The 23,547-nt window shown below is 40.9% G+C and overlaps 1 protein-coding gene across 4 annotated transcripts in view; it reads left to right on the forward strand.

The window, feature by feature from the left end:
* The first annotated feature begins 1,376 nt into the window (after positions 1 to 1,376).
* OTOA (otoancorin) overlaps positions 1,377 to 23,547 on the forward strand; it is a 40,884-nt gene continuing 18,713 nt past the window's right edge. For 2 of the 4 annotated variants that reach the window (XM_063414392.1, XM_063414396.1), the window contains exons 1-22: positions 1,377 to 1,492; positions 4,014 to 4,124; positions 4,464 to 4,492; positions 4,580 to 4,610; positions 4,704 to 4,731; positions 5,592 to 5,679; positions 7,112 to 7,243; positions 7,833 to 8,068; positions 8,280 to 8,383; positions 10,736 to 10,842; positions 11,383 to 11,522; positions 13,946 to 14,069; positions 14,430 to 14,645; positions 15,150 to 15,317; positions 15,554 to 15,694; positions 16,288 to 16,343; positions 16,713 to 16,830; positions 17,346 to 17,419; positions 18,682 to 18,817; positions 19,627 to 19,838; positions 21,243 to 21,336; positions 22,431 to 22,560. In XM_063414392.1, coding sequence (XP_063270462.1) covers positions 4,046 to 4,124; positions 4,464 to 4,492; positions 4,580 to 4,610; positions 4,704 to 4,731; positions 5,592 to 5,679; positions 7,112 to 7,243; positions 7,833 to 8,068; positions 8,280 to 8,383; positions 10,736 to 10,842; positions 11,383 to 11,522; positions 13,946 to 14,069; positions 14,430 to 14,645; positions 15,150 to 15,317; positions 15,554 to 15,694; positions 16,288 to 16,343; positions 16,713 to 16,830; positions 17,346 to 17,419; positions 18,682 to 18,817; positions 19,627 to 19,838; positions 21,243 to 21,336; positions 22,431 to 22,560 — 2,443 coding nt within the window. In that variant the 5' untranslated portion in view covers positions 1,377 to 1,492; positions 4,014 to 4,045. The remainder of the gene's footprint in view (positions 1,493 to 4,013; positions 4,125 to 4,463; positions 4,493 to 4,579; positions 4,611 to 4,703; positions 4,732 to 5,591; positions 5,680 to 7,111; positions 7,244 to 7,832; positions 8,069 to 8,279; positions 8,384 to 10,735; positions 10,843 to 11,382; positions 11,523 to 13,945; positions 14,070 to 14,429; positions 14,646 to 15,149; positions 15,318 to 15,553; positions 15,695 to 16,287; positions 16,344 to 16,712; positions 16,831 to 17,345; positions 17,420 to 18,681; positions 18,818 to 19,626; positions 19,839 to 21,242; positions 21,337 to 22,430; positions 22,561 to 23,547) is intronic. The other 2 variants (XM_063414394.1, XM_063414393.1) reach the window with 2 other exon arrangements.

Here is a 23,547-nt window from a genome sequence, read left to right on the forward strand (position 1 = left end):
TTTGCCTGATGGTTAATGCCAATTTATTAGCTTTTTGTTGTCAGTCATCTTTGTGGAATAGTATTCTGTAGTATGGGGCAAGGGATTTGACTGCTGAAATTTCAAATTACTTTTCAACAGTAATTTAGGCTCAGTGTTATTCTCATTTCAGGACGTGCTGTTACATTTTGGCACATAGTGCAATCAGATTTGTCTGTTGGGAAAATGAGCTATATATGCTCTGGAGTGAATCCATTAATTTGTCTTCTGCTACCTTCATTTTGTACTCATCTAGTAGTGGGAAAATGTTTTTTAACGTGTCATGAATTTAGGTTAAGGTTACAAATATTTAGTAAGTCAAACTTCTTCAAAGGTACTGAGGTGTTTTAATCCCACATGTTAAAAATCACACAAGAAACTGCATTTTATGTCTCTCGTCTTTTAGTCCTATCACTGAGGATTTCAGTTTGTAATGGCTTTGAGAGGTTTGGGAACAGAAACTGCAATGTAAATAATAGGAGTGTTTTTTCCTTTCTTAAGATTTTCTACTTTGTTCACTCTATTTAACCACGTATTCTTACACTTGACATGAGGAATTAAAACATGACCAACAATGAAGAAAATATTTCTACAAAGCCTAAATTCAGCAGGGTCAAACACCTGCATAGTCCTGTTGAATGGACAGAATAACCCTTAGGACTGTACCTACACCTGTATTTCTAAAGCCAGAGTTCCTTGGAAGGGAAGGGATTTATTCACCCTGCAGGCCCTGAGGGGCATTTGTGTGCAGTCAATGCTGCTCAGAGCCCACATAAAAAAACTCTTGAGTAGTTCATTATATTGCCCCAAATACTCTAAAATGCCATCTGAGGGAACAAGTGTTGCAAGTCCAATGTTCAAATTCATTACTCCTGGGTTTGGGAATCCTTCCTTGTGCTTCTGCTGTCCCTGACCTGCTGTGGGTGACAGTGTCCACCCAAGCTGCACTTTGGTGCTCTCACTAATGTGCAGCATTTTGCCCTGGAGAGTGACTAAACCCTTCTGTTCTGTCAGGGGGGGCTGGCTGTGTTGCACTGCACGGAAACGATGCTGTGCAAGGGCACGATTTAGCCAGAAACTTCCAAAGCAAAGTTGGAACAGTTTAATCCCTCAAAACCTCAGCTCCCTTTTGCCGGGTGATCTCAGGTACGGTCAGACCTTACTCTGAGGAACCCAGGGCCACCTGCCCCTACTTGGGCTGGGGAAATGGGGCAGCAGGGCAGCACCAGCCCTGTGTTTGCCCTGCACAGCTTGTTGGGCTCTCTTGGTCTGGGGACAGAGGTGTCCCCTCCTGCCCGCCCTGGGAGGGCCGAGCCCCGGCGGAGGAGCCTTTCCCGCCCGCCCTGAGGGCCGGTGCCGCCGGGCTGGGCCTGAGGCTGCGGGGCGGTGCTGGGCCGGCCCCGCTCGCAGGGTCCCCGGCCGGAGCCGCCCCGCTCCTGCAGTGCCGGGGAGGAGGCGCACACGGCACAGGCAGGTAAAGCGCTCTGGGCTCCTGGCTCCCCTTCTCTTCTCCTGCCCGCTCTCCCTTTCCAGCCCGCGCCCCCTGCGCCTTCCCCTCACTGCGTGTGGGGCTTTTTCTCAAAGCCCGGGTGCGAGGGGGAAGGTGGGCACCGGGAGTGTAAGGGCTTATCGGCAATGTTTGTGATTGTGAGGTCAGCTTTCTGGTTATCGAGCTTCAGATAAGGCAGCGACTGCATGGAGTGAGTGATAAAATGTCTAGGATTTCTGTACGTGGAGGGGTGGCTGTTCTGGCAGTGAGGGGAGAAGGCAATCTGGGAGCTTCCCATAAGCGGGGAGTCCTGCGAGGGTGACTTGTCAGAGATTTCATCACATGCAAGGAATGATCTCCGGGGAAATGCTGGATGGGATCTGCAGGAGATCCCCACAGCGTGATTTGGGACTGTCTGGGAGTTGCTGTGAACTGCAAACCGACCTGTTTCACTCAAAAAATGAACTACTTCATCCCACAGATTGTCTTGCCAAGCAGAGCTGTTTCACAGCAGAGCTTTTTGTGCACCTGCTGACTGTCCACTCCAGTTAGTCAGGATGAAAAAGCACTTTCCGTAGGATTTAATTTCCTTATATATAAACTTAGCATGCTTTAATTAAATTACACTGCCTGATCAAAGTGAATGAATTGGAATAAACAAATCGGGGGTAGTATTGGAAGCATGATTTAACCTATGCAGAGTAATCAAACTCTACTGCAAAATTATTAGGGCACAGGGAGAAACAAACACAAGTAAGCTCATTGTCTAGGAAACCAGATACATCTGAATGAGAGACATTTACTGTGTTGCTCCAAAAAGAGTAGCTGAAAGGGGTTTCAGTGTGTGTAAGAACAGGACAGAGGTGATAGCTTCTTAAAGTCTAATGTTTAAATTTTTCATCGTCTGTCAGTTTGAGTCACTTGTGTTACAAGACTGGAGTTAAGTATTTGCAATAGATTGAAGTATTGCTGGAGGCTTGTTGACAGATATTTTCATATAAGAGTACCTTGGTACATGAGATTAAACAGTCTAAAAACAGTGTCATTTATCAAATATTCAGATCTGTAACTTGAGCCGTGGCAGAGAACTTTGGGGGGAAAAAAAGAGAGAGTGAGCAGAGAATTCAGCAACAAAAAGAAATGCAGAAATTCAGTGTCTTGCAAATAAACCTTTGAAATGAGGGAAAGAAAGACAATACCTAACGAAGTCTCTTTATGGTCAGGGCCAAGTTGGCCAGTGGGACCCTCTGTGTCATTTGTTAAATCAAGGACTAATCCCAGTGTAAAAAGCTGCAATCTGTGGATCAAGGCATCATCTAATATCTCAGATTAATTAGCTGTTTTACCTGTGAGGGTGGTGACTCAGGCTGAGCTGAGGGCCAGGCTGAGGGTGCAGAGGCAGAAAATCCTCTCTGCAGTGTGGATTGAAGCAGCTGATGGTCCTCAGAGCTGTGGGGAGATGTGGCTGCAGGAACTCATGTGTGAATGAAACATGCCCAATCTTTGCTTCCTTTCCACCCCGTTGCATTACTTCTGTGTGTATCCTTGTCCTTCAAGAACTAGACCAAAAGTAACACATTTTGTTTTGGATAGCTGTGAGTCTCAGTTTTTTTCTGGTGGCACTCAGTGACAACCCAGTAACAAGCTCTGGGTATCCCATGATGGCCCTTCCAGACAGTTTATCTTTCTGTGATCTTTATGCTGCGTAGCACAGGGCAGCAGGGATAGCAAGAGCTACCAAAACTTCTCTTTCCACACAAACTGTGTTTGAGGTGGTGGTGAAACATTGGTGGGACACTTCTTGTGAGTACAAAGACCACGGCTGTGATCCATCCAGTGGGGTGACGTGGTGTGTTTCCCAAATGCATGAATTTCCCTCTGCTGCAGAAGAGCATAAGGATGTTTTCTCTCTTTTTGCCAAATGTGGCAGCAGGGAAGGGGATTGCTGCTTCTCCCCTGCCTGGAGCACCCTGCAGGGCCGTGGGGCCAGGGCCAGGCTGTCCCACCCCTGAGCTCAGAGATTTGCACGTGGAGGGTCCCAGACCGAGTCTGCAGTGATACTGCAGGCAGCTTAACCTGCCAGGAAAAGCTTAGGGCTTGTTTGAAGCTTCTTTATAATTTCCTTTTTCATTCAATTTCGCTTCTTTTTTATCTGATTTTGAAAGGATTTGTTTGTCTGTTTTAACAAAACTGCATTGAAGTCGTATTTAGGTGCAGTGTAACTTGGTAAATAAATGGTGCTACAAGGAAGAAAATTAAATGAGCCACTTGCTATAGGGAGATAAATCTGGCTGCACACACACTCTTGGTGGACTTGTGTTTGCATAAAGTGTATCTCTATCCTAGAAAAAGATCTAAATTAAGAACTTGGGAGCAAGCAGCTTTGGATTGTTCTGATCTCTATCTGTACTCCATAGTGTAGGCTGTCTCTGATTTATGGCTATGAAAGTTTGGGGTGAATATTGCCTTTTGACTCTGTTTTTCCTATTTTCCTTTTCAATCCAAGTATCTTTTTTATTCTAAAAAACACCAGAAGAAATGTCCGGACTTTTGAAGATGTGTTTCTTGTTGATATCAATGAATCATGCTGAGATTACTCACAGTCAGAACTCTGAAGGTAAGACCAGAGCTCCTGTCTGAGGGGTGTCTTTTGTGGCATGGAAAAGGCTGTGTGTGAATTAGATTTAGTGCTGTTTACTAGCTGGGACCATGGTCTCTGATCTCTTGGCTTCATGGAGCTATGCCAGCAAAGAATTTCACTAAGACTAATTATTATTAAATAGCCTTTTTTTCCCCCCACTGTTTTCCTGTAAAGAAACTTAATCAAAACTGCATTAAATGTTTGCAAATAAATTGTATATGTATATATAATCACTGCATACAATAAATGTATTTTTGTGTAACACGATTGATAATATATTAAATTAACTTCTAATAACAGGATAATCTTTTACAGATTTGCCTCCGTTGTTGCTCAAAGCTGTGGTTAGTATTTTTATTTGATCTCTCTACTAACATTTTATATTATAGTCTAAAAAGAATTTATTACATATATTTGTAATTTTTCCTTAGGAGGAAGTAATAGCTGGGAAATATCTGAATGGTAATGTACACAGTTGTTCCCACTTACACTTCTGAAATGAATTAAAACTCAGTATCTCACCATAACTTTTTGTGTTCCATTTTTCATGTGCAGCCCTCCTAGATATACTTTATTTTCAAAGGTAATGTATTACTCTCCCCATCTTGATTTTTCAATACTGTATTGCACTTCAGATATGATCTGTTTCATTTCCACAGAAACTGGAACATTATGGATGGAATGAAATTGGCACGTATGATTACTTGATTTAGGTCTCCTGGGAGGAGTATTTCCTATTAACAGGGAAAAACCTGTTTGTCATGAAAAAGGAAAAAAATATATAGAATGAGGCTGGAAATAAACCCTTGCTGCAGTTTTCAGAAGTTTTGATAATTAACTTTGCTCACATGGGTCCAAATGGCTTCTTAAGGAAATGAGGTGCAGTTCCAGCTTTCTGTCCACCTCCTCCTTTCAGCCTCACTACATCCCCCATCCTCCAGCTCCTGATGGCTTTTGAATGACTTGCTAATTTTGTCCAAATCTGAAAGAGCAGCATAAGTCTCAAAGGGCATTCCACTCCTACATATTTAGAGAAAATCAGTGGCTGTGTAAGCAAGACAGTGAAATTAATGACTCTGCTGAAGGAAAGGCAGCAGTTACTCCCTGTGCTTTCTGCAGTCAGATCAGAACAGGCATGATGGGGTGCCAGAGAGCACATGCCTTGGACATGCTACTGATGGCAACAACTTGGAAAATTGAGTTTATTGTGGGTGTTGTGGAATTAGATGGAAAAAACCTAATTAATTCCATTCCCCGTTGAACTATGTATTTTCATTGCATTAAATAGATCAGCTATTACTCTGGCTAGGCAAAAAACTGAATACTTTTGTCATTATGGTATTAGCATGACTCTGTTTCCCTTTTTCTTTTTTACTCTTGTGATCTGCTATTTAACTTGTTATATTATTTTACTGGCATTTTTTATCCTGTTTTCTGTTATAGCTCTAATGTCTGGACAGCAGATCTGCTTACAAAAGTCATGGCATATTTTCATGCCCAGGAAGTTATGTTTACTCTTAGCAGCCTCCAGGTTTGTGACATTTAAGATACATGAAAAGTTTTATTTGAAAAGGAATTTTAAAATCTCAATCTATCACTGTAGCCAAAGATAGATGGCCAATGACAGAGGTAATTAACACACTTACAGTGTAGCAGCTAAATAGGAAATAGGAATGGGTTGTCTTTTTCCCCAAAGATTGCAGGAGTATGCAAAGCAGAAATAATAATAACAATCTTTTTTGCTTTTTCTCCGATGGAAAGCAGGACTTAGGATTTTTCATGCTCATTGTTTCTGAGTTGAGTGTATATAAGTGCTGTTTAATGATGGGTTTCCCAGATTTTGTCTGTCTGCAGTTCACACTGCTCATTATGAACTGAGAGGCTCCAGAGCATCCTACAAAATGCCTCCACCTTTTAAAGCTCCTCTCAGTGCTGTTTCTGTAAATTATCCATGTGGAAGTGATGCGGGAAGGAGTTGCTGTTGCTCCTGCTGCTGCTGAGGATTAGTGACGAGCTGCTTTAAGTGGAGCTGTCCCCAGCTAATCAAACCCGAGCCCTCCCTCGTCCCTGCACACACTGAACGGGGACATGTCAGCCGTGCCATCCCTGAGCCTCAGGCATCCCCAGAAGCGCCACAGTGCTTGAACCCTGTCCCACCCTCCGTGTCGCTGTCACAGCTCATCCTCACCTGCGTTTTCCTGCCTCTGCCCCTTCCCTTTGTCAGGTTTATTGGCAGCCTGAGGCTCTCGGTAGGCTGAACCCCGAGGCATAAAGGAGCTGTGTTAATAGTTGGTGGTGGCAATGCAGGTTAAGCAAAGGCAGCAAAGGACAATTGCAACTCAAATTCCAAACCAATTCTGAAATAATTCTGTCAGGAAATAGAAGGGATTTTACTCCAGTCTGCTGCTAATGAGCCTTACATTTATTTCTGTTCCAATGTTATGATTCCACTTCAGTTTTTCAAAACAAGCATGAGATTGTTAACTGGTAATGCAGCTTGATGTGAGAGAGAATATTTTTGGCTTATGACCTGGTAGAGACTTTTCCTCCCATCTAATTGCACATTTCCTTCCCTTTTTAAAGTAATATGCACTTGGTACCTGATGTTTTTTAGGCTTTTTTTTTAGCTCTTTAAAAGTTTCATTTTCACAGCTCTGGTGTGTGAAGCAGAAAAGCTTTATTACTCTTGTTTTACAAAGTGAGAAACTGAGGCATCTTTGTTAAAAAGCTCCCTTGAGAGGACTTGTTCATGAAGCTAAGAATAGAATTTGAAAATTACTGTCTTTCAGAATGCATTTGGATTATTTTTGTTTTCAGTTTGTGTGGAAAATAGTAATTTTGATCACTGGCAGCACAGACAATACAGAGTTAAGCACTTAGTTCTCCTTGAGCACAGATTTTCAAGGAGTAAAAGTATAATGGTGTGAGTTTTATGTGCATTACACATATTTTTCTATACTTAGATGTCCATAAAAAGTTACCTGAAGAACCTTTTATACCAGCCCAGGCAGCTACTGTCTGAGTTACAACAGCTTGATCAGCAGCAGTTCCAAACTGCAATGAAGTACCTCTTCAACAGCAAGAAGGAGCACCTTGTAAGTGAGTTTCCACTTGTGAAAAGGAAAAGCTGCTGTCAGTGGTTGAGATAAATGGAAAGGGACAGCCTGGGGGGCTCACAGTGCAGGCCCTGCAGTTGCTTACCTGGCTTGGATTGGATTCCAGGACTCCCTGTCCTCTTAGGTTAGACTTACTTCATTTAACTCTTATTGTCTAAAAGTTTCTGCAAGTCCAGGTTGGTAATTTGGATTTTCACTGTAATCAGTAGAGAGAAACTCAAACCTCCTACAGTAACACCTAAGGTAGTTAGTTACTCTCAAGGAGTGTCTTCTTGTTGGTGTCTGTAAAGAGAGCCAAGATGGCTAAAGAAGGTGAAACTAGTAATTTTGTTAATCAGCCATTTGAAATATCTTTCTGGGTTTCATTTCAGTTTTATAAAAAATTCAAGCTGGTCTCGACCCAGTGCCAGAAAGGAATTATCTGAAGTAATGCAAATAACCAGTAGTTTGCAGCTGTTCTTCACGAGAACAGCATCATATTCTTTGTAGAGTGCTTTCTGTTAGACCTCAAAATGAGCAATATATTGAATTAATCAGAGACATTAATTTAACACTTTGTTGCTTGCAGGAAATGGGAAATATTATTCTTGACTGGGGCAAGACTAGAGAGAGAATTTTTCAAAGCCCAGGAGTAAACAGGACCTTGTTCCTTGTAACACTGGATAAATGCTTCCTGGCTCTGAGTGCCCTGGACTGTGTGGATATCCTGAGCCAGGTTCTGCGTGTGTCAGCAGTGAACTATCTCCAACCTGATGTCATCGGGAGTCTCCCAAACCTTCTGCTGGAGGATGCTTTTAGAAACTTGTGAGCCATTTATTTTTCAGTCACAATTAATACTACGTTGGATTTACTGACTGTTTGAAAAGAGGTTGCTATTTGGTCTCAGTCTGTTTTCCAGATACAGCTTTCTGCTTATGTGTAAGGAATGCTGTTTCTAAAATCATTTGTCCATGCATCATTAAAAAAAATGAATCGTTAACTCATTAGTGAACTAACATGCCCATGTATCACTTAGGTCATCATTATTCAAGGACCTCTATGACAGAACCTCAGCAAGCACTCAGAAAGCTCTCTATGGCTGGATGAAGCAGATTCTACAGAAATCCTACAACATGAGTGGTATGTTACAAAGTGTTTTCTTCTTGCTTATCATAAGAGAAAAGCACTCAGCAAAAGGCCTGTGCCTTGTATTGAGTTGTTTCCCAAGTTAACCCAGGTCTGTGTAAGAGATCTGGAATACCTTTTCTGCAGAACACAGTGAGTATAATGTGTTTGTTACTCATGACAAATAGTTTTCCAAAGATGCTTGAACTTATAGAGTAGAATCATGCTATTGTTAAGGCTGGAAAAGACCTCCAGGATCATCAAATCCAACCAGTGGACTCTTCCTCTGTTCTGCACAGAGCCATACACAAAGTCTTTTTCTAGTACTCCAGTCTTTTTTCTCTGTACTGTTTCTAAGTCTGAAATAGGATACAGTGACCAGGTGTTCTGCCAAGGCTGTTGTTCTCTTCTGAACTCCTGTTCAGACAAGAAAAACAGCTCTGCCTCAGGATACATTATCCACTGCACTGTTTAAAAACACAAAAGATGTGCAGGATGTTGTGCAAGCACATGGCACCAGCTCAATCAGCAAAGGGACAAGATAAAACCAAAGGTAATTAATCCTGATGCATTTTCTCACATCTGTTTGCCTGGTTAATGTGCCTGAAACAGCTGGGACAGGCAGGATGGGCTCCACAAGGGGGCTGTGCAGGGCACTGAACCATCTGAGCAGGTGCCTGGGTTTCACTGAGCATCCCAGCACAGCTGTCCTAGGAGCATTTAGACCTTACAGATGTGTGTGTTCTTCCTCTCTCCCTAGAAATCAAAGGTTAAATGCCCACTTGCTTCAGTGGAGCTAAATTTGCCTCCTGGGTCTCCCGCCATTTCAAAATATCAGAGTAAACCAGTCAGTTGTGGGAGAGGAGGTTCGTGCTTCTGCTGTGAGGTGATGTTAGTGCCAGTGCACTGCTGGGGATGCAGAGATGCAGAATTTGCCTGGTGTTACTCAGCAGTCCCGGGGAAATCCCTCAGCATCATCTTGGGTTGTGTCTGAAGCATTGGCGAACTCTCAATTTGTGGAAGATCACCCAATTTTGGAGGGACTGGGAGTTTCTGTGGTTCTTTTTCCTCCCTGGCTGGTGCTTCATGTGCCAAAAGCAGCACAGATGTGGTGAATCCACCCCCAGGGCATCAAGTGTGGGCTGATTCCCAGCCTGTTGTGGCAGTGTGAACCATCAGCCCTGGGCAGGCACACTCAGACTGGAAGTCTAAAGCTCCCTCATGTTTATCTGCCCTCCCCAGGCCACAGCAGAATGCAGGAGCTCTCCTGCAGGAGGGGATTTATTCACTTTACGTGTGGGTAGCGCTGAGACCACCTGGGACAGGCAGCAGCTTTTGGGGATCACTGCTGCCATGGCTGGTGGTTGCTAAAGGCCACAGTCAACACCCTTAAATAGTGCTGGTTTGTCTTTAGCTCTCTTGTCATGTCTTTCAGCTCTTGTAATATTCTGGGTAATGGGGGGTAATATCACTTTAAAAAATGCAGACCTGACAGGTCTGCTGGGATCATCATCTTGTCTCAGTTAAGGAGCTTAGATCTGTGTTTTCAAAAAAATCACTTAATGGAGTCCTTCAGCTTCTGATAGATGCAAGCTGTTTTTTTCCCAGCACTGGAAACTCTTCAAAGTGCACTGATGATTTTATTTTAACAGAGTTCTGAGTATCAGCACTGCCAGGGAATGTGTTCAGAGGTGTCACACACTGAGCCATCCAAATGACAACACTCTGGAGAAAAGTCTTTGTGGCTCAGGGTACCCATGGAGTCCATAAATATGTTTTTTCTCAGGAATATTTGGATCTTGATTTCATTTTCAAGCCTTGGGAGAATGTTACTAAATGAATGCCATTTTTTAACTGTTACATAGTGTTTTGTGTTTTTGTCAGCCCATTGCCATGTCTGTATTTAAACAGTTTTTCATTTTCTCCATTATTGCTGAAAGAAGTGGCATCATCAATAGTAATATATAAGATATATAAGTATCATGCCTTCTGACGTTCTTAAATAATGCAATTGATAAGGAAAAGTGAATTTTAAAAACACTGCTCCATATTTAATACTTTTGTGTGAATTTTTCCTGTCTCACACTTTATCCGTTCTCTATTTTGACAACATAAAACATTAATTGTTTTTATATGAGAAAATTTGAGGCACTTGAAACACTATTTAATTTTCATTAAAAAAATCTATGAACTCATAAATGTGTGATGCTAAAATGTAGCAAATGGAGGGAATCTGACTCTCTCTGCTAAGGATTTTTCTGATTTTAGATTTTTAATTATTTACCAATAACAATATGCTGGGTAAAATGTATTTGAAAAGTAATTACTTTCTTAACATTGTAGTGAGTATTTATTTGTACAAAACAGAGTTCAATGAATCAACTTCTTGGGTCAGTGCAGAAAGCTTATGGATTTTGGGAAGATACATGGTCCATCTCCCCTTAGAAGAAATTCTGAAAATTAGTCTCAGTGAAGTAAGTAACAAAGTGTGGTTGGATATATTATTGCCAAGAGATGTCAGCTACAAACAATATGAACACAAATGCAAACCTAAACACAAAAAATAACTTCCTATATTTTAATTAATTAAATATAAAGAGAAAATATAGAGGGAAAGTATAAATATATTCTTTACATATATTATTATTAATATTGTAATATTAATTATAATATTATTAATATTATTAATATTATTAATATTATTAATATATACTATACATATAGTATTTTTAATATTAAAGTGTGTGTTGTTAATATGTAATTATTTATCTGTATCAGACTTCTGTGACTTCTACTGAAGGGAACCAATGGTAGAAGACCCTCAAATTATATGACATTTTGGCAGAGAATTACTCAAATCACTCACTCAGCTTTGCCTTCAGAAATACTGGTTTATCCAAGTCTTCCTTTCTCTATAACATGAACAGGCTCAATTAATTTGGAGTGTCAGACAGACACTTTATAGCATTCATTGTCTCACAGTGCTGATGTGTGGTTTTGTTTGTGCTGCTCAGATCAGACTGTTCATTAGCTACGACAACGCAACGAAGCAGTTGGACACGGTGTTTGATATCACACCGGAGCTTGCACAGGCCCTCCTGGAGAGGATAAACTCCTCAGGATTTGATATGAGGAACACTTCAACTATCTACAGGCAAGGCTGCTTTGCTTTGTCTTTTATGGCTGTGTGTGGATGGAACAACTGAGCAAGGAGAAAATGGAAATTGATAGCGTGGCACAGCTTTTTCATTCCAGCAGAAAAATCTAGGCTGAAATCCAGCCCTGTTTAGCAGCAGTGAAGAATTGCTACATTGTGAATTTTTGGAGGTGTGCCTAATTAGCTAATGCTTTGTCTCCTGCTCCACAGTGAGAAGATGCCTGCAGCATTCATAGGAAGCCTGCAGCAGTGTCTGGGGTACATAGGCAGAGCTCCACCACATTGTACAGCAATAAAATAAGCTGGGACAGCAGGACATGAGCTGTCTTGGCTGCTTGAATCACAGAACATGGAGGTGTTTGGTGGAAATCATGTTACAGTTAGGACTGGAGGAGGAAATCTCAACTCCTGCCAGCCAGGACTGCAAGTGGGTTTAAATTGATATGGGTGTCACCAGATAAGCTACAAAGTGAAGAGGTGTAAAACTTGTCCTGCTGTCCTCTTTGTCCTGCAGGGTGGAGATGAGACATGCTTAAATATGTTTGAATATTAGGTATGTAAGCAGGAAACTGAATTTTCAGGGCTGTCAAATCTGCACTGAACTAACTTTAACAATAATAAAAAAACCAAAATAAACTGCAGCGAGTGCGAGAAAGCTCTGCACTCCGCATTTGCATTTACACTGTCATATCAATGGATGTATTTAGTCGCCAGACAATGCTGTCTGAAATTATTTGTAGTCTCCTTGGGGGATACCTTGGAGCTTTAAACTAATGGAGAATATGCTTTATGGCTTCAGAGCTCCTGTCATTACTGCAGTGCAGCTCGCTGACTTCCATGAAGCATTGCTCATTGTCGGAGGAGTAAGCGAGAGAAGAGTTATGCCCACGCTCTAAATTTCAGTGTCAGAAATCTTAAAAATGATTTTGTCACTCACAAGAGCTGCCACATTCTCATAGATGAGAGAAATGCCATGCTCCATAATCCTTAATATATTCCATTTTTACAACACACTTAGTTTATGTTACTCATTTTAACCATACTGTTGATTTAAATGCACTTTTACTTTTAAGAAGTAGTGTTATTCATTTCTGCTAATCCCAAAGGAGATGAAGAGCTTTTCATGGCTATGCAATAATGCATCAGAATGTAATTATTTGTTATAAAAATGCTCTTATAGATATTTCTTTGATTTGTATGTTGGTTTGATGATCTCCCATGAATTCAGATGTGCTGCTGAAGCAGTGTTTTGTTATATCGCTGGCAGCTTGTTGTTGAGGGACTGGAGGAACCAAAAGCCTTTCTGTGCTGCAGGATTTGACTGAGTTTGTGGTAGTGCTGCAGCATTGTCCACTGATGATTTGCTTCACATCTGGACATTACAGCCCAGACTCTGCCTGTGCCTGTCTCACTGAATGGTGAAAAAACGGAGACTGTAGCAGGAAAGCTGGGCATTGGCCATATCTTCGAGGTTCTTGTTCTGTGTAAATTATACAAGCAAAGGCTGAGAGTTTACAGGGACAAGGAATTGATTCAGGCTTCCTACAAACCAGTTCATCCCCATCACTGTAAAGTTCATAGTCCAGACATAGTGGTGCACAATTCAGAGCTCTTTCTTTGCAGGGCTGCAGGTAAAGGCAGTAAATAAGCACAAGGTCTAAGCCAGAAAGACACCAGAAGGCACTTCCCCATGGTGGTGTGACTCCTCCTCTCCAAAAACTGTGGCTGTGGTTACACTTTAAAGAGGTTAATGGAAATGCTGACTTAAATATTACAGCGTGGGAACTGTGAAGGGAAATGAGCTCAGTTCAAAACCCTGCCTTGCAGACTGCTGTGCTGGCACAACTGGGCAGTGAGCCTCAGTGTGCTTTTTCCTAACCAGTGGTGAACTGACAGGTCTCATCCATCAGCCAGTCCTGTGTTTGATGTGAAATACAGCAGGCTTTGTTTAATCCTGAAATGATAAAGAAGCCATGTTGTGCCCCAGCTGCTGCTGTGATACACAAATGGGTTTTGTTGCATGTGAAATCCAAGCAAGGCTTAGAGTTCAAAACTTCCAGTCAAAGCAGGTAAGAATTCAGCAAGCCATTTCTAGAGACTTAGTAATAGCCCTCAGATTATCCTGTCGAGGGAAGTGGAGTCATTAACTGGGACAATCCATCCATGGACAAATGGAACCAGGACAGGTAAAATCTCAAGCACAAGCAATCCAGGCAGAATTCAGCTGAATACAAAGGCCCAGTGCACGTTCTCATATCCCTGTTACAGGCTAAACTTTAAAGACTGCAGGTTGAGGCACTCATGACAAACAAAAATGGCTCAAGCTGTGATCACAAGGCGAGGGTACCAAGCTGTGTTTGCGTTTCCCAACAGTGCCACCTTTTATGGCAGGAGGGAGTTAATGTATTTCTGCTCTGTAGGCTGGGTTTGTTGGTTTGCTTTTATGATGACCTGGAACAGATGGATGCTGCTGTGGCCCGAGCTCTACTTCATCAAATGATCAAATGCAATCAACTGAGAGGTTTCCAGGCCAAGGTTCATGAGGTGTGTACAACACTTGTTCTTCTTGCCTAACACAATCCTGTGAACACAGGAGGAGGGATATTCTTCTTAAACAAGGAAAGAAATGAGTGAAAAATTATTGGGACTGAGGAAATAAGGGAAAGTAGTTCTTGGGAATGCAAGAATAGAAACCCATTTTGGGGTGCTCATTCTTTTCTCATTCCGTTTCATATTCCTGTTCCATATTCCTTTCACAACTGTGGTTCTATTTTTGAAATTCTATGAAGTGTGTGAAAGTTTGCCAATGCCTATTCCAGAGATTCCAGTTAATGTTTTGGGTGGTAATGGAAATTGGTTCTTTTCAGATTTGTATTTCCAATCTGCTCTTTTTGTTTGATTTAGCTCAAATCTCAACTCCTGAACATTGCCATGCAAAACCAGACATTGAATGAAACCCTTGGATCTCTGTCAGATGCTGTGGTTGGACTAACTTCAAGTCAGCTGGAATCTCTGTCACCTGAAGCAGTGCATAATGCTGTTGCAACATTAAACCAAGTCCCTGGGTGGGCAAAGAGCCAAGTTATGATTTTATCCAGCAAATATCTCTCTTATGAAAAGGTACCTCTGATAGCTTTCTTACCTTCTGTTTTTAAAAGTGAAATGGCTTCTTCTCAACAGTAACTGTAGATTTTGAAAAGTTTAGTACAAGAATTCTATTTAGTTAGTGGTCTGAAAAATGTGTTTAAATCAAATAAAAGCATCCAAGATTGTACATCTCAAAATAATTCTCCAGTAACAGAGAAAATGAATATTTGGATTTGGCAGTTGTATGTATTACTTTGTCTGTGTCACTGCCCTAAGCAGAATTTGCATGATCAGAGATCCCAGGCTGTATATTTAAATATACTGTAATGTGAGGAATCAGGTCCTGGTTGAAGTTTCAGAAAAAGGAACTTCTGAGAAACTTCAGGCATTTCATGGACAGACACAGAAAATGCATTGCCAGGCAAGAAATGTACTAAGTATTTAACAAGAATAGTTTTTCTTTATTGACTTTAGCTTTTAAATATATCTCCTGTTCTCGAGAGAGCTTCCTGTTTGCTTGTGCTCTTCTCCCTGCAGGTTTTATCATTTTATAACGTGAGCCAAATGGGCGCCTTGGTGGCCGGGATTGGCACCCGCTCACTCCACAGCATGAGCCCCAGGGAGCTGGCTCAGATCATTCGAGGCACAACGTCCCAGTACTTGTCTGACTTATCTCCTGCACAGCAACAGGGCATCCTCAGGAAGGTGATCATTTAACTGTGTCCTTTAGCTCAATGGTTAATGGTTCTACTGCTTTTTTTCTGCACACCAAGTGTATTTTTCAGGCTCTCTCTTGCTTATTTCTGCTGTGTTTTTAATACTGTTATGTTTTTCCTTTATCCTCTTAAGAGAAATATTACACAGAATAGGAAGAAGGGCAAATCCTGTAAATCTAAGCATCAGTTCAGAAATGCCATGTATTTCTGTGTTCCTCTTTTTAGATAGCTGCATCAGAAGCTTTTTCTTCATCAGTCAAAGACATACAAGGAGCTTTCTTTAAAGAAGTCTCTCTTTCTGGTTTATGGAAGCAAACTGGATTTAATTCTTCAATGCTGAAAGAAAAAGAACTAAGAAGCAGCCAGGTAAAAATTGTTATGCAGTTCCTATTCCACAGCAATTTACTGTGATGGGAGAATTGGAAAAGAGTGTAATATATTTGTGTTCAAGGAACAAAGGTCAAAAGAAGGAAGTGCCCCAGTTATATCTCACTGTAAACACCGAAGGGCATTTGCAGCCCAGGCAGCACTATGAGACATTGCTGGGGAAAAGGAAGCATTAATATGCTGAGTTGAAGCCCCCAGGTTTCTGCCATGTAAATTTTCTCTTTCCAGTATTGTGTATTAGACATTTGCATGTAAAGTCTTTGATTCTGTCCAGAGACATGAAAGGTTAGATCAGATGATCTCCAGAGCTCACTTCAGTCCTGAGTTTTTCAGTGGCTGTGGGCTGTGTGCAGGTTTAACACTATCCCATAATGCCAGTCAGTGATGGCTTGTCTTGTGAAGAAAAAGTTCAGCCAAACTGGATGCCAGACCTTTTGGTTGCTCAAGCTGGACCACAGAAGGACCTTTAGAGTACATAAGAGAGCTCAGAGTACAAAAACCTTGCAGTAGTTACTGTCTCTTACAACTCGATTAACTAAAGTTACCTTTAATTATGGTGGGTTTGTTTCCAGGCTTTATATCTGTATGAATTACTGTCCAAGGAAAACCATCCTGTTGACCTTCTAAGGTATGGACTATATCTTTTTTGAGATGGTATTTAAGACTAGTTTTTTGATGAGCTCAACTTTGAGGTAAACAATATGTGGTTATTATGTATTACCTTATGTTTATTCATTCCTGGATACCACAGGATAATTCACCTTCCTTATTAAAAACGGTCTTCAAAACCAAAATCAGCATCAAAGCATTGTAGAGGTTTGGGTGTTTTAAGGCTTACTTGATATTTTTCAATTTGTTTGCATTTTTACTTTCAAGAGCCTTTTAATTACAAGAAATGGGAGAGGTGAAGAAACCGTGTCTTAGGATGGGATCATGGGGAGTAAGGACTAGATCCTGCTTAAATATTCATGAGACTGAAATTCGCCTTTCCTATCAGCACAGGACAGCTTGTGAAAGGAGTAACTTGTCAACTCTTTGAAAGTATGGACACAGATGTATTTTTAGACAATTTTAAATTCTTTGAAATGAATCTTCATCTGCTTTCTCCATATCAGGTAAAACAAAAAAGAAAATACTTTACATACATAAATGTGCTACCCAATATCTAAATTAGGAAGATTAGAATTTGGTTCATTCTAGTTTGTCTTTGGGTTTTGGGGGGCTTTTTTCAGAATCCTGTATGTCTCAACTTGTCTGTTAGCATATTTTATTTAAATCTTTTATGTGTGAAATCGTCTGTTATCATACTTCAATTTGACAATTTCATTTGCCGCTTACAAATTGCAAGAAATTCCTACAGCCCTTCTGACTTGTTAATTCATGAGTAATCAGTTTGGAAATACGTAGAAGTTTCAGAAACATACAAATGTTCTCATGTTACCAAATATAGAATGTTTCATCTCTGATGTCTACAAAAAGAAAACTAAAAAAAGACAGATAAAAATGCTCTCTGAAGATAATGAGTTTTATATATGCTAATTTATATATATGCTGCAATAAACAAGCCATATTTTTTATTCTTCTTCAAAATTGCTAGAGGTTTAAGATCCTAAATTTTTGTTGCTTTTAGGTTAATTGTTTGGCTTGGAAATTTTGGAAAGTCTCCAATGCATCCATTCCTCCCTTCCTCTTACTGGCACTTCCGTGAGTTACATCTTAATCCATCTTAACTTTTCAAATAATCTCTTCAGTCCTAAGAAAACTGGTGATTCAAATAAATGGTAATTTATCAAAAGTGGCCACTGACTGTAGGCAAAATCCGTGTCAAGTGAAAGTTAGTCATACTTTGTGTCTTTTAGTACAGCACATTTTTATCACAATTGTGGATTTTTTTTCCCCCTAGATAGGTTTATTTGATTTAGGTTTGCTTATTTGTTTAGGGGTCTTTTTGAGAGTGGATATATAAGATAAAACCACTGGGTACTGCTGAAGTAGATTGCTCTGTATAGTTAGAAACATTCCAGTGCTTCGAGACATTTGTGTAAGTTAGCAAAACTTAGTGACAGCTTTTTCCTTAGGAAAAAACCCTTGTGTATTGATGAGAACTCCTGAATTGTAAAACTTGTTTATTCCTTCTCTTCTTTCTTTGTCTCTTTCTCACTTTCACTTTCTGTCTCTTATGCCCTTTCTCTCCTTCTATGTGTCTAAGGGGATAAAAGGGACTGAGAACTCTTCTTTTTGTGGAATATTTCTTAATTGAAAAAATTAAGAAAAGTATTCAGTTTGAAAAGGCTCTCCTCTATTTAACAACTATAAAACAAGAATAGAAAGACTTTAATACAAGGCTTCCTACAAACTGCAGCACTCAGTTATTTGGCAATAATTGCATGTTGGTTGTTCAGGGCCATCAGAAGTTACTGGTGCTGTTGCCTACAGACCGTGCCAAGGCTGGGCCACTGCAGATGTGGGCTATGGATTTATTTTCAAAGGTTGTCTGCCCCTCTGTGTGGAGAAGAGCACCATTTTGTTTAATTGGGCAGGATTTGGAGATTTTGATAAAAAGGAAACCTACCCTAAACCGACTTGTGGTCCTTAGGGCACCCACCACATCTTCATTCATCAGAGAATTATTCCTAATAAAACAGAGAAAGGGGAAAAGCTTCTGTTGGTAGACAGTCATGTTTCATATGATGTTAAAGCATCTCAGAGCGCTTTCATCCACTTGTAGCTATTCATAATTTTTAGCCATTTTTTAAAGTTCAGTTTATGTCCTGATGGACTAGAAGAAGACAGATGTTGAAGTAAGGTGAGGATTAATTGCAATTTTTTTTTGGCCTGTCTGGTTTATGATTTTTCAAGTCCAGCCTTGACTGTAAATATTTGTGTCATCACAGATTTCATGGGTATGGTTGTGGGTGTATGAATGTCAGGTTTGCATTCTGAGACCTTTTGAATTCTTTCTGCAGTTCTGAGTACCTGGAGTATGTTACAGGCCCTTTGTGTGTCCCTTTCCTTGAACGTGTGGGGAAGACTGGAATGGACCTTCTCAACCCAAGCCATCACAAAAGGGATGCTGTCCTGCAAAAAGTGCAGGAGTGCTTGGTGGGTATGGCTGAGAGGGGTCAGCAGAGAAGGAGACACCATGGAGGAGGAGAGAGCAACCTGCATGAGTTCTTCGCCCATCCATCTGTATTCTTTTGGGGGGTTTATGTACTGTTTCAATTTTGTTTGCTCCTGAAGGAAACCTTTTTACAGCTTGCTTAGCAATTTTCCTTGACTCCATGTGTGTCACAAAGTGTTCTCATGAAGTGTCATTGCTGGCAGGACAGCCTGGAGCTGTTCCCCTGGCTCCAAGCAGCGCCAGTCCAAGCAGAGCTGTTGTGGCACAGGGAGCTCCATGGGAGAGGTGGTGGTACCAGGGGGACTTTTTGACTCCTGCTCTCTGGAAGCTGCAGCCCTCACCAGTTTTTAGGGGAAATGAATTCTTTGTTGTAGCTGTGGCTATTCCTGTCCTTACACAGTACCAGCTGTATAATCCCCAGTGTTGTGGCAGCTGCTTGAGAAACCCCTCAGAGCTCAGCTTTCTAACAGCACCAGCTGGGGCCCCTCTGCTGCCAGGGGCTGGCTGGGGGCTGTGCTGCCAGACAGAGCTGCAGCAGCTCTGCAGGTGATGGGTGGTCACATTCTTTATGTGTGATTCAGTATGGAATACAGAACACTGAAAGCTCTGAGGAGTGATTATGAAATATCACCAGTTGGAGTGGTGAAACAAAAAATGTAAGGCAGTCTCAGCAAAAATTGTAGATTAAGTTGCTCGTGCAAACTGTTGTGTCTTTGTTCCTTACAGCTTAAATGAATTGTGATGCATCTGAGTGGTACAGGGCAAGAGCTAAAGTTAGCTCTGCCAACAGGGCAAATGCTTCTTGTTTCAGAACAACTCTATTGCTGATGAATATGATGTTGACCTCCTTGGAAATCTAATCTGCCACTTACCTCCAGCCTTTCTACACGGCAGAATGTCCCTGAAGGCAATGGCAGCAGCCCTACATCAATTCAAACTTTGCCAACAGCTCAGCCATGAGCAGATGACTGAAATTAAATACCAGCTCCTTCAGTTATATGGGTAAGGTATTGGATACACCACTTTGGTCATGCTGGTGGTTAGGCCATGCAAACACCAAGCATTTGCTTTGCCCAGATGAACTGCAGTGAAAACAGCACAAAGCAGCTTCTGTCGCTGCCCAAGCTCAGAGTCTTGTCCACTAGAATGACATTTCTGTTCTTGTGTGTAACTTGATAACTGTGGAACAAAACACAACCCCAGGGACACCCTGCATGACTTAAGTCCCAGAGGAAAAGGAGAGAAAGTGTCATGTTTGAAGGGGTCAGGCAAATAGACTCACTGGCCTGGCAAGAGAAAGGGGTTACAAGGAGAGAATGGTGCAGCAACACAAGGAATGGGAAAATGGAGGTGGGATACTTGGTGTGCTGGTGTGAGAAGACAAGTAAAGACTGCAAGCAATAGGAGAGAGTAGAGAAGAAGCAGAGGGATATAAAGAGGGGTATAGAGTTTGGGCATTTGAAGCAGCAGAGTGGGTGATGTGTTGGGTGTCACGAAGGACTCGGATGAGGAGGGCGAACGGAACCTCACTGGTATCAGTCACGCAAAGAGCAAAGCCATCCTCGATCTAGCAGGAGTATACTGTTTCTCTCTTTCATGGTCCCTTGGAAGTATCTTGCATCTGAAAAGGGAGACTGGATGCTCAGTTTCTAACCACTCCTTCACCCCAAAGCTGGTCACTTGATCCAGCTTGTTCAGCTTCCTGCTAGTCAGCATTTTCTGTGACAGGATAGCTGTAGTTTCCAGCACATTCCATCACTGCATTGGTCTTGATACAAATCAGTTCTATTGAATCGTGCTGCACTGTGCTGAATAAGATTTTGCTTTCCTTTATATCATTTAATTTTGAAGATATTTAAACATCCTTATGGTGAAGCAAATAAAGTTGTTTGTGGGAACATGAGCTAGTAACATATTTGTTACTTCCCTCTTCTATAGGCTTTGTCAGGCTGAAAATAACTTATCTAAGTGCTTTATTAAGTCACTCACCAAATGGGTTGACTAACATTTGTCAAATTTGGATGATGTGTCTACTTCTCTTTTGATGACCAATTTGCAGACTACTATTACAATATGAACTGACAGAAAATGGTAAATTTTCTTTCAAAGAAAGAATTATTTCTCCTCGTTCAAACTCTGCAGTGCTAAGAACATTTGACTATTGAGGGAGAGCTCCATCACCACCATACTTGAAAGGTTTTTCTGATTATATTGTGAGTTCCACTAATGCCCTGTGCCCAGAGAGATTAGAAAATACAATCTGATGCTTATAACAATGAATCATCACATTGGCATAGAACTGTCTGTGTTTCCTGTATGATAAAGTTCCATAAAACCCCTGAAGTTTTAATATTAAATTTATTGTAACATTCTTTATTAATATAATTTTTCAAAATATTTTTTCAGCTCCTCAAACAACTGGACAGCGGAAACAACATTAGATGTTGGACCATTCATATCTCTGCTGTCAAAAGAGGAATTAAATATCCTTGCTGAAAAGGTATGCTTTTATTAAAAATTTAAAATTTGTAACAGATATTTTAGAACTTGGATTTGTGAATGTCATAATGCAGTCTAAATTATGTAACCTGAATACTGAACTAGGTAAATAATTTTTAGTCAAGGAACCCTGTATTAATGTTTCACATATTCTTCACTCCATCAAAGGGATTTCTTCTTGAGAGTAATACTATTATAAACAATTACTTGCATGTGTACAATGAAGAAAAAAAAGGGGCATTTCTAGTGATGCAGACTCATTTTTAGTACTTTATACCTTGCACTGCTCTTTACTCCATCCTCCTGCCTTCCAACCATAAAAGTTGTGTTTCTTATCCTGTTATTAATGGGATCATACTGACCAAATTAGCATTTACTCATGTGGCCCTTTGCCCTGGGGCCAGTGTAGCACAAGTAACAATATCTGATGGCCTCAGCATTGCACTTAGTAGTTTCCTTGCCTTCTTTAATTCATAGAACCTTACATTTTTTATGCATAGGAGTAAACTATACTGGAATGAGGGATTCATTCTTCAGCAGAAATATGTGAACACAGTCAGCAGCTTTTCCACTGGAGATAATGCTTATAATTGACCAGATAGAATAGGACTCTTCAAAGGAAAGGAAGGTGTCTAGCAGGGTGGAGGAGAGAGGTCAGAAAAGCCTAAAGAAGGCAAACAGGTCAAAGTTATTTCCCACAATTTAATTGGGTCCCTATCCTCAATTCATATACTTATCTAGCAAATTTAAGACAAGTGAACTGAAGCCCAAAATAAAATGATGGAACTCATTGCTCTAGGAGGGGCTGGAGACAGATGCCAATCAGGCAGTGCTCAGGTGTTGCCAGAAACTAAGGGGGCACACAGGAGGGAGAATCACTCAGAATTTGCTTTGTTCCTAATTTTTTCCCTGTCAAATGTGTGCTGATGACCTTTCAGTAGCAGCCAATGACTCATTTCTGAAACATCTGCACAATGGGATGAGACTGAACTGTTACTAACCCTGCTTTGCTAAAGTGTGCACAAGCCTTTCTCCACAAATCAATTTGTTATAAAAGGGAGAGAAGCCTTATTTATCCTTTCTTTCCTTTTGAAGTTCCCAGATACCATTTTACAAATAGCAAAGACAATTGGAGCAGTTTCTTCAGGTGAAGAGCTTCTGTCAGCTGTGTTTGAGTCCGTCTCCAATGGCACTGGCAGCGTCCGTGTGTCCCTCAGCAGAGCTGGTCAGTATTGCACAGGGGCCTCTGCAAAGTGCTGCCCTTTGGGGCTGAGATGGTTCTGTTACCAATTCAAACAGACTTTGCCTCACTTTGTCATTGAATACATTCTGAGAAGCTGAACAATAAAAGTAAAGTATTGAGTAACTTACAGACTTTTAGCAGAAAAACAGTGAGAGTCTTCGTTCTGCTGCTCCTCAGAGTTGTATAATGCACTAATAGCTGAAATACTTGCATTGCAGGATTGCATAATTAAGCATTTCCTGGCATCTTTCTGAGTGCACAAAGGAAAAAGATGAATGATTTGAATTAGAGGGATTTGTTTGTTTGTTTGTTTTTTAATTTCTACTTTGTAATCTAATTGAAACCCCTTGAAATAAAAACCTGTGAAGGTGACAAGTTATTGTTGTGCCAAAAGATTGCACAAAGTTAATCCTTTGCCAGACATCAGCATATGGTGACTGATCTGTTCTTAAATCTGACAGTGGTGGCACTGTGTTTTTTCTGTCCAAATGGACAAAGTGTGTAATCTTCTAAAAGGTATTTTAATTAGCAACCAAACTGATCCACTAGGATCTCTGGTGACAAATGGATCATTTTCTTTATAGTAGGTATTCTCACTATATTGTATTATTATAATAAGTTATAATAAGTTATTCTTTCTCTTACCTGAAATTCGCCCAGGCAGAATTTGTAAGCTGTGCCATCCTATGCCACGGAAAACAATCCTGCTGTGGGGGAAGCTGTTGAAAAGCACCAATGGGAATTCAGACCCAAACATATTCAAGGAGTTTGATATGGTCTGCCTTTGTCTTTGAAAATCTCCCCCTTGGTTCTCTGCCTAGCAGAATTGAGGTTCAAGCTCTCAGCAAGCCCTGGGCCACCACGGAAATCCATCTGCTTGTATAGCAGGAACTCTGAATGATGACTGTGTATCTCTGGGAATGAACTTGCCTCTTACACTGCTGTATTCATAGGCAGAGAGAGGTGGAG

This window comes from Prinia subflava, chromosome 17 (genome assembly GCF_021018805.1).
Source record: "Prinia subflava isolate CZ2003 ecotype Zambia chromosome 17, Cam_Psub_1.2, whole genome shotgun sequence".
NCBI lineage: Eukaryota > Metazoa > Chordata > Aves > Passeriformes > Cisticolidae > Prinia > Prinia subflava.